This window comes from Neolamprologus brichardi, chromosome 19 (assembly GCF_056152115.1).
Source record: "Neolamprologus brichardi isolate AB-2024 chromosome 19, ASM5615211v1, whole genome shotgun sequence".
Taxonomy (NCBI): domain Eukaryota; kingdom Metazoa; phylum Chordata; class Actinopteri; order Cichliformes; family Cichlidae; genus Neolamprologus; species Neolamprologus brichardi.
Genome location: NC_142122.1, coordinates 11,787,620 through 11,798,966, shown reverse-complemented (window position 1 = coordinate 11,798,966; position 11,347 = coordinate 11,787,620). Strand labels below are relative to the sequence as shown.

The 11,347-nt window shown below is 39.5% G+C and overlaps 1 protein-coding gene across 1 annotated transcript; it reads right to left on the bottom strand.

Moving 5' to 3' along the window:
- Positions 1–4,930: 4,930 nt before the first annotated feature.
- On the bottom strand, positions 4,931–10,538 carry mbip (MAP3K12 binding inhibitory protein 1). Its single transcript, XM_006798793.3, has 9 exons — positions 10,406–10,538; positions 9,444–9,560; positions 9,051–9,257; positions 8,413–8,509; positions 8,002–8,067; positions 7,710–7,868; positions 7,352–7,449; positions 5,377–5,415; positions 4,931–5,280 (listed from the first exon to the last, which is right to left on the bottom strand). Exons 1-9 carry the CDS (start codon positions 10,523–10,525, stop codon positions 5,173–5,175), a joined length of 1,011 nt encoding a protein of 336 aa, XP_006798856.1. The 5' UTR covers positions 10,526–10,538; the 3' UTR covers positions 4,931–5,172.
- Between the last annotated feature and the right edge of the window lie 809 nt (positions 10,539–11,347).

Here is an 11,347-nt window from a genome sequence, read left to right as displayed (position 1 = left end):
ATCAAAAGACAACCATTATGGCAAAAACTGTGAAAGAGGTGTCCCACCTTTCTCCTTGGCTCTGCCAAATACGATGCCCAGCTCTAACTAACAAGCACGGCTACAGATAGACAATGAAAGTGGATTGAAGAGCAAAGCTAGCAATCTCACAAAACGCAGCACTAAAGCGACACATGACAGATTCATGCACAGAGACTACAGATGAAGAAGCAGCAAGTGTAGTCCCCAGCATGGCCCCTTACATTAAATACCACACTCAGATCTTTATATTTAAAATATTGTGGTTTTATCTTTGAGTCCATACATCTGCAGCAATCTGAGTTCTATGGCAACCTGCCCTTTACAATCCTAATGACACTTCAGCAAAGTGTGGTGGCTGAGAGAGGGCGGGAGCTGGGAGGCTTTCCCTCAGAAAGAGCTGAGAGCATCTTATTGGAAAAAGGGGCTAAGAGTGTTGTTGTTGTGATGCCTGACTCCATATTCTTGGGTCATAGATATTCAAGAAGCGCTCCTCCCTTTCCATTTTCTCTTCCTGTTGCCATAGCACATCAGTCGGGACATGCAGTCCTATACTCAGCCACCTGCAAATGAATATCCGTGGAGAGATGGCAGTGTGACGGGGCTTGAGCATGATGGTTTTATGTTTAATAAAGATGGGGACATGCTGGAAAACTCTCCTGAAAGTGATTTTTTTCTGCACATTATGGTGCAACAGAAATAATCAAAAGTGTCTTATCCACACCTTTTTTTTGTGCATTTAAGAGAAATAACTCTTCACACATTTCTCAAGAACTTGGCATGACACATCTCAGGTTTAAAGCTCTGCTATGCACAGGTGCTTGAAGGACAATATCGGAGTAGTAGTCTATTATTGTACAGTGTGAATGAATGAAGAGTGATTGAGTGCAGTACTCCACGCCACCTATATAAAGCAGAAGTATTGCAATGTGAGGGCCAGAGAGAGGGAGAGAGAGAGAGAGTATGAGAGAGCTCTAGAGGCCTAAATGGGGCAAAGGGAAGTGGAAGTGTCCAGTAGGGGGTCTGCTGCTGTGGGAAGAGAGGGAAGGTGGGGGAGGAGGGCTTGCTCTATGCAGTGCCTGGGCCAATGCATGAGGGTTTGTGGCTAAGTGTCTCATCAGCATCCAGCTCAGGTGCTGCCAGGACCCACGCACTAACTATGCCCTGACTTGATTGTAATTGCCTGAATTCAACTCCCGCTGCTCCCTCCTGGCAATATCACAGGCACATTTAACTCCAGAGAGCCTGGGGACTGTGCAGCAGGGCCACAGAGAGCAGCTGACTGCCTCTTGTTGAAGCCTGTGGGCTACAGGGGGATCCTCTCTTGTGCTGTCTGCTTTGTGGGGGAGGGTCACAGGTGCATGCACTCTCTTTATCTGGGTGTTTATGAACATGAAACAAATGCGTCTGGATTGGATATAACCTGAGAGTGATGGTATTTGCTGTGTTTTTCATGTTGCTTAAAGAGAGTGAAATTTTGCCACCGGCGTCCCGGGCCACCAAAAACCTTTACATGCAAAATGTGTGCTAGCAGCAAGCACTAGTCCTGAAATTGGAATTATCCGTGTGGTTTCAGAGCTATGAGAACCATAAATTATTTAACATTATCTTTAAAATTTCCACACAATCAAATGGCAGAAAATAACACTCCCTGTTCCTGTCAGCCTGTGTTTATCATGTCCAATTCAAAACCAAAGTATACACTTGATTGCTTCATTTTGCCACCCACAATATTTTTATTTTACACATAGTTGTGATGCTGCATACTGTAGTTATGCTAATGTTTTGTGGGTTGAAAATCACTCAACAGAAACGGTGAGATGGAAAAAGAAAAAAAAGCCCAGACCACCATCAACGATGTTGCATTAAGTCCATTGGGACTTTCTCCTAAAATGCATCTGAATTTGGCTCCAAATCTATAGTTATAGAAAACTGAAGCTGCGAGCATTTGAGCCCCTTTTGTGACATTTGCGACTGACAAGGGCATGGATAAAGTACTTCTCCCTTACGGCGACAAAAGCCCATATTCAAACACAACATCGAAAATTACAAGAAAAAAATAGATTTTCCAGTGGTAATACGTAATCTATGTTTCCTAATCGTCCAGCTTTGAAAACTGCAGCAGGGTTAACTTAAAAAAGTTAGCCTGTGGCGCTCCTCATCCTGTGATAATAGGCCTGTCTGTAATGAAGAACAGGCTTGTTGCCAACAGGTGGTCTCTTTAAAAGACCAGAGCCACAGCACTCAGGATGGGGAAAAAACTGCCATGGCAAAATGTGTCAGAATCTAATGTTCTGCAGAGTGAAAAGCCTGTTTTCTGTCTTTTGTTCCCAGCTAGAGATTCAGCCTTGTTCCTCATTGTTCAGGGCACAAACGAGCAACAGTCTTTTTTGACACTGAGCCACAGATGAATAAAGACTGGAGCTGACTAGTCACAGGAAAGAGCTTTCTTTTTGGAGGACTTGGAGCCCATTAGGAGTTTCTGAGATATGAATGGATATGAATCCTCTCCTTCGACCCCACAAAAAATACTGGACCCACGGAAGACAAGGAACACCTCTGTGTCTTTTTACTGAGGTTCCCAAGGACATTTTAAGACATCTGGCAGAGGAAGGACTGATTGACAGCCAGGAATTACATAGAGTCAAAAAGGAAGTGGCTCTTTGTTCATTTGGAAGGGTACAGGTACACTATTCCTACATAGCCATAGAGCACCAACCACTGACACTAGTGTTGACATATTGACTTTGTGTTCTTGATATAAGCAGTAGGAAAGAGGAGAGGTAATTGCCATGATTTGAAACTGCATTACTGTGACATAAACTTTACATTTTTGTTAGATCCACCGTAGGAAGCTGCATGCATAATGTGCCAGTGAATAAATCAGACAGGATAAAGATAATGAGATATTTAGGAAGCCACTTCACGTAGACGCTAGATAGCGTATTTGGCTCAATGGGCAGATGATGGGTGGATCCCAGAGAAAGCAGCCCACAAAATACGAGCTTTTGTCCAACTCCATAATCCATTTGTTACACTCAGACCAATTTGTCCTCATTAACCCTCATAAGGGGACTGTGTTTGAGACAAAAGCTCCAGAGGAACAATGAGAATACCCCCGGCCTCCCCGCGTCCACATCGCCACAGCTCAAGTGCTCCCCTTCCCAGCACATTGTGGCCCCTTGTTGCCTAGAAGGTTCCAGTCTATGAGCAAGAGATGGACAGACCCCAACAAGCGGGGTTCACCTGAAAGAAGGGGTGAAAAGAAATTTCCCCATTTCCGCGTTAGAATGAAATATCTTCCGAAAAACACAATGCGACGTCTGCCGTTGTATTCAGGTCACTCCATCAATCAACTCTGAAATAAATCTTGACAAGATGTACAAAGAGCAACTGGAGAGAAAAGGAAGGGGAGTTACAGTAATTTCCCAAGACGTGAGAAAGTTGTGTTTTTCTGGACTTGTCAGTTTGTCACACCTGCTGCAAAAATTATATTGAAAATGACATTGCTATTTTTATTCAGTTAGAAGAAGAAGAATTTCTGTCCTGTGTGTCTGAAAAATAGACTGTGCCTGGGTCTGCTAGCCATGAATTCAAGCTGCTGGTTTTTATAACATATATACAATATTATAATATAGAATTTAAAAAAATTTTTTTTCGATCAATCTGTTGAGTTTTATGTTTTAAAAACAAATTGAGTGCTTTTCTCGCCTCTAAACTGGGCTCATTCACTTCACAGTATTAAAACCCAGCTAATTTGAATGTTTATGACACTTCATATTTGCACTAAATTTAAGAGGATATTATTGCACATTTTATATAATTACATTCATTGGACAGGTCTTGTTAGTACTTACTTTACATTTATTTATTTATTTCATGACATCAACTCTCCAAGATAATATGCAATGGTCCTTCCTTCTCTGAATCTCTGAATTGATGCAAGTTCTACTAAAATCAAATTTTCCTTATAAATATTTAACGTTTTCAGATTATCATCTCGACCAGCTGTGGCCGTAGTGTGTTAAAAACAGTGCCATTTCTAATACCAATGAACACTTATGGGGGTAAAAGTTAAGTATTTTTTTTCCTTTTGATAAATTTGCTGCTCAAAAATACGACTTTAAATGCAGAAATCTGCGTGACAAATACTTGTGTTAGTATTTTTCTTAAGCTTCTACATACATCCTCTTTTACTGAAGCAGTTTCAAGATAAAGCAACAGCCCTTCAGACTTGCTGATAGCTGGAAAAAAAGAAATCATAATTACAGCTTCACTCACTAGCGAAGTTAAAGCTCTATGCAAAAGCCTTTTATGAACATGTCACAGTGTCAAACGCAGCAGCGTCCCATTTAATGCTGGTTTGTTGGGTCTCCAATATGTTTCCCAAACAGAGTTGCAGTAATCAGGTCATTTGTTATAATGACAACCATTAGGGGTGATCATCGTCACACAGCAGTCAGGCAGATAAATCAGGTGCACTCTCCCTCCTTTCTCTGATTCATCTCGACTAGACACACACACAATGTCATGCATAAACGCACACACTTGCCTTCCTATCATTAGGGTGTGAAAATGAAAATGTCAAAGATCCAATATACATGCATTCTATAATGTTAAATTTAAGAGTATTTTAGGTTATGTGTTATCTATTTGAGCTGAAATTTGAAACTACTTATTTTTTATAAAGTTATAATATAAGCAAAAATATACTGATTATAAGGCTGGATACTATGTTGACATTTGCTTTCATTTAAAAAACAAATTATTCACAGTGAAATTGTTTTTTGATCAATCTGCTTAATATTATTTGCACTACTAATTTCTACCTATAAAAGTCACAAACTGCATTTAGCTTGAGTTTTAGATTTAACTAATATAGTAATAGCTGTGATGAAACCACGAGTCAGGGTTTTCATGGAGGAAAATATAGATTTATTTACAGAAAATTTATATTTCATTTAACTGTTATAGCAGTACACGATTTCCATCCAATATCATCAAATGTCACATGAAGAGTTTTTTGGAGTTTTTAATGACACAGACGATGAGAATGCTGCTAATGAGTAGCTGAGAGTTGGAGGAAAAGAAAATGATGACACACTAAATGCTTGAACAGCTGAACTCGAGTATTTGTTTGCGCTTATGAATATATCACAATGTACAATCTGTTCCAAATTCAGGCCCAAACTCAGTCGCCCTCTTCAGCAGAGCTGCTTTCACTGCGCTTATCTTCTCATCCAGCTCTGTCAGGCTGCAGGACTGAAGGACAAAGTAAGAAAAAAACTGATCAGCTCACTTGATATAGGTTAACCTCCACTTACAAAGTACTGCGAGAGGAAAGGAAACGCAACAAACCTGAGCAGAGGACGTCTTTTGTCGTTTGTGCAGGTGACTCTACAAAGCAAGCACACAAATACACATAAGACCTTCTTAATTAGGGCAATTTTTAAACAAGCTTTGAGAAGCATACTGAGGTGCTCATCTGTGCTCCTTCCTACTTTGCCCTCTCAAGGACAGAAAAAAGTATTATCCCAGAAAGGAATACAATGCAGTAGAAAAAGGGAATACACAAAGCTGAGGATAAGGAAAGGCTCCATTTTAATCTAAAACATTTTTTGTGTCCTTATTGGATGCTTTTACAATAAATAGGTAAACAATAAACACTGAGAGACAGATAAAGGTGGCCTCACCTAACAAGACCTTCATCAAAAATGAATAGAAAACTTCATGTATGTGAGACTGCGTAAGCTTCTGTACCTTTAGTTCCAATTTTCAAACACGGTCAAATTTTTTATTGATATGTTGCTGTCTAATTTTGTTAGGAAGCTTCCATTAATATTCAGTATTTAAACGCTGTCCCTGGAATCATGGGCCAACTGTGTACAGCTTTTTGGAAAACACCAAACTAATGCAAAAAAGGGAGGGCTGGGTTGGAGGGGCGGGGGCGAACTTGGAATATAAAAGACCCCCATCCTCATCAGTTTATTCAAAGACACTCAACAACTCTTGCTCAGCTCACACAAACATGCAGTGAGTCAAAAGCAGATGGAGAGCAGCATACTCACAGAAGCAGCATGCTGTGCTGAGAAATACCAGGATGAAGAGACATGTAGCATCTCAAGTACACTTAGATAACTAACACACTGGACAGACTCCTTCAGCTTGGGAAATCAGAGTCTGTGTGACTGCTGATGTCTGACAGGTTGAATAGAAAGTCCAATAAATTACCTACTGTCATCTTTTGAGTCAGCGTCATCTCAAAAGCAATGAACAGTTGTCAATTCTGAGATTCATCCGTCTGCCCTCACCTAAACGTTTACGTAAATCTAACCAAAGGCACTGCAGTTCTGATTTAAATCAGCTTAAGTGTTACTTGAAGAGTGAAACGTGTTGAAGTATCAAAGCATAACAGAAGAAATTCCATTCTCATAACCCACAAACTCCTTTCAGTAAGTAGATATCACTCTGAAATGATTTTTCCTACAACAAACCAATACTCTCCATGCCAATTTAGGCATCATACACAACTGAGCTGACAGTGTGTAAAATGGACAAACTAAAATTCGACAAACTAAAATTCGAACTAAACTAAAGCCTTACCAATGCAGTATCTTTTGTCTTTCTCCAATACGAAAAGGGTGCCATCTGTCGTGAATTGAACCTTAAACTAGCATCCTGATCACAACCAGAGCCTCAATACTCAAAAGTCATTAAGAAGTGCAAACTAGTTGCAACTCCATTTGGAAATGGAAGCAAAGTTGTTTTCAGTTCCAATTTGACAACATAAAAGCACTTCAAAACAAAACGGAGAAGGAGCAGACTGTCGTGTTCAACAATTTCCAAATTCTCTATGATTATTATGACTTGAATAAGGAAGAAAAATCACTGACAACACGTTGGGGGGAACCCCCCCCCCCCCCCACACACACACACACACAAAAACCCTAATCAGAGCAGGACGCATGATTTATATGCTCCACATTAACACGCCTGTAAACTTCAGTCTCACGAGGGCCCGGAGAGTCTTTTGTGTGAACAGGGAGGTGTGCCTTCATGGTTAGTTTCTTTCAGTCAGACTCCTCAGGTGAAATGCAGCACCTGCTTACTGTATGAATCGCAGCAGACAGGCTGGCAGCTGGCAATAAACTGGCTAAAACTGACACAAATTGTGCAACTCATAGTATTTCACTAAGACACATGGCAATTAAACTACATTCAGTGCCTTAAAATATATTCTCATTCCTCTTTCAAACATGTATGCCCTCTGCCATAAATAACTATTAACGCCTTTGATGTATCTGTATTTGTATTTTGAAGCCAGAGGACTCACTGTGGATTGAAAGTACTCAGGCGAGAGTCCCTCCAACTCGAGTATACGATCCTCCAACTTCTTGAGTCGCTGGTAGACACTCAATGGAACTGGACCCACTAAGGAGTAAAACACTTGTTGAACAGTTTGAAAATTTATTACTGCACAAGACTTGAAATTTAGAGTAGGAGCAAACAAAGAATGACTGATAACAACAGATAAACCAAATAATAGATCACTTTATAAATAAAGGCTTACTATAAGTAAAAAATACAGTGCCAATAAAAGGTGTCATGTAATTGCTGAGTTAAATATATTGTATAATGTTATATACAAGACAAAAATAATTTGAGCCTTACAATAACTTCCTGTCTCTCACCTGCTGGAAGTTTGAGGTGAGCCTCGATGTTGTTGAGTCGTTCCTCTATGGCTGCATTTCCACAGTCTCTCGTCAATGGCCCCCTCTGTTTATCCCCAGCCTCTGCTTGGTCTCCCCCACTACGGGTCTGGGGTCCGTAAGTGTTTACCACTCGTGTGACTGCCCAGCCAAGAAACAAACACAGAAGATACAACTCGGTCCTAAACAGATTCTAGTAAACAACATGTTTTAGTTTAATTACACAAATGATAGTTTAAAAAAGAAGCTGTTAAAAATTGTGACATTTTCTTACCTTTTACGTGGCTTTTAAAACCCGGGTAAGGAGTGAATACTGCATCTGTTCTGGCACAGCTGTTTTCTACAGATGATCACATTTAATATAAATTGCAATTAGAATTACCAAATGCAATTAAACATGATTACCAAAAGCTGTATATGTATATCACACCTGAATAACAACTACTCCTGATTTCTGTTACTGGTGTCTCACACAGGCTTTGAATTTAAAAAAGGTTCTTCTGTCTCGTGTTTTTCTGGACTAAGCGGGTTGTGTTTTGAGGCCGAGTGTGTTAGCTACTTCAGCCCCACTCTTGGAGCAGTTCAGCCTGACCTCTCGCCTGTGGAAATCAGCTCTCTCCCAAACATTGGCAATCTGTGTGCAGGCACCCTCTCCACCCTGCCCCCCCCCCTCTCCCATTCTCACCCTGATTGCAGTCGATCACGTTGCAAAACTCGCGTACATTGTTTTCATTGATCTCCATCTGCTTGCGTTCCATAAATGCAGATATTCTTCGCTCAATCTAGGGTTACAATGAAGACAACATAATAAGATACAATGGATTGATGAGGTGGCAAGAATGCTATGTTTTTGACTATTTAACGATAATGATGTGGGACAAATAGGGTGCGTCAATTTACATTTCACAAATTTCCAGGTAGCCAAAAAAGTTGAACTGCTTGCCATCATCACATGATGGAATATGAATACTGTTTGCTTGGCTACCAAAATAAATGCACAACAGAATGGGGCCTCTTGTCCTTCATCCACATGCAATCTCAGAGTAATGAGCATCCACTTCATAATCCATCAAGGACCTGGCCCTCTCTCAAAACCCTCCAGCAATGTGGTCTGTTCTACCCCACCGCAGCACTAAAGGACCCCTTATTCTCTACCGAACTCAGCTTATCAGGTCTCCATCAAGCATTTGCTTTGCTGCGGCACGTCATGTGCACATCCTCTGGAGCAATTACTTATGATTATTCATTTGCTTGACAGAGTGTAAAGAGGGCTCTAAAATTTCACTGCCAGAACAGCTGACAGATCTGCTGACAGCGACCAACCTCTGACTTCCCAGCTCGGATCTGAACCATGACGTCATCAGCCGCCGTCTTGCTCTCTGTAGCCCCGGAGCTGTGCGAATGGTGCTCAGACTGCGTGGCCGTATGTGCACTGCTTGAAGATGAGATGACAGCATCTTCTGATGTGTTCTTTAAAGAGGATGCATCAGCCTCAGCATCCAACAATGCCTTTAGGCTTTCTGAAACAGCCTAAATAAACAGCAGGCCAGAAAGAAGAATATTAGATGTAATTATTTAAAGCTCTGAAGAATAATCGAAAATTTAAAATTCAGATATTGTTAATTCTAATCTACTTTTATTTCCTTGCAATGCTAACACAATAAAAAGCTGCATAATAATCTATGTCAGCTCTTGAAATTCCTCTAATGTTTTTACCTGTAATTTAGCGATATGTCCTTGTAATGAGCTGTAAACATGAGCAGGTGGAGATGATTGGAGATTCACAGCGCTGGGGTTGACATCTATTTTCAAAGCAGCATCCCCAAATTTCAGCTTAATTTCAGGAAAGACAACGTGTGGATGTTACTGTGGATCAGCATTTAACATGCAATTGCATGCCAACAGGACAATATATACATTTGTCTCATATATGCAAGTTACAATTGATTGATGTGAAAATACATAAACTATTTTTGATAATTAACTGGGTAATTATTATTGATTTGTTACTGTTCAAGAAAAAGCATTTAGTGGTATCAGCTTCAATTTAATGTAAAATACAGGATTAGTTTCCTCTTGTTTTCAGCTGTTTTTTGTCACTGTAAAATTAATACATTTGGCTTTGCAATGGTGGTCAATCAATACATAATTAAAAATAAGATTATCCCAGACTTAGGAAAATAATGAACTTCGATAGATTCATAAAGCGAGTGAAAGGCGATGGTTTTATTTTATTTAATGCATATTTTATTTGTGCTTTACCACACAAATAGCAGGGCTTGAGATCATTTACTGCATGTATGGAATAAAGAGGTTTATTTAGATGTGTATTCAATCCAATATGAGAAGCACGGCAACAGGGATAATGACATGAAACATTGCTGTTACTGATGAAACAGAATGCCTAGTTAAGCCCAGTCAAGGCATAAGCTCGATCTTATATCTTAAATTACTTTAAAAACAACACTGAACCATTTAAAGCACAGTTACTTTGCAACAATCTGCTTGTCAAAAAAAGCACCACAGCGCTGTGTGAGTGACAATGAATGAACAGTGTGGGTCCGCTAAACAGCCCTGCTAACACCACATTGCTAAAAACATTAGCATGCAGCCAGCTAACACCCCGGACTGAAAGGAGCGATGTCCGAAACAAGGCAGCTTAAACAATCCAAACAAACCTCTTCCCCGAAGTCTGCTAGCAGTTGCAGTAACGAATCCATACAGTCTGTATAGCTGGACATTTTACTGGAGTCACTGGGAGGAGCATGATTTCTACTTAGCTTCATTGCCTCCGCCATTGCTGTTCGACAAGCCGAAGAATACTGTGCGCTGATTGGTTCGAGTGCAGGCTCCACACACGCATGCGTACACGCACACAACCGTAGTTGTGAGAATATTAATATTACTGCTATAATACTAGTAATAATAAATGCTTAAATTAAATTCACTATTTTTACTGGGTTGTATTGTGCAAGTATTTCTGAAAGCTTTAAGGCATTTCTCTTTTTCAGTCTTTTAACAGATTGAAAGGAAATTGTTTACATAATTCTTAAAGTCAAGGATCAACTTTTAAAACTGCAATTACAATTAAGTATATATCAGTTTTCTGTAGATATAGATGTTAGATACTTAGATATTATCAGGCTCCATGTTAGCAAATTGAAAAAAAAAAACAAAAAAACCCCCCCAAACAAACAGCATAAAAAACAAATAAAGTTCTAAAATGTGAAATTTAAAAATCTTTGAACTGTTCTTCGACGCAGGGTGGGTAAGATCATCTATATATATATAGGAAATCTGATTTTATAAAACTTTGAAAAACCTGTTTTATAGCTTTATTTCCAAACTTCATGCACATTTCATCTTTTACCCAACTGTTTCTACTTCTCTTCAGTCTGTTCCCATAAAATCCAAACTAAATATGCCTATTAATGACTATCATCAAATATAATAGCCCTCTTCATGCATTAGTGACCCTGTGGTTTTATACAGTAATCTATTAGCAGTCAAGCAACATTTTATTGATGCCTCTAGTCAAGTTATTAAGCTAATGTTGTAACGTCATACACTGGTAGACAGTTCTATTAATAATCAAGTATTATTTTAATATTAATAAAATA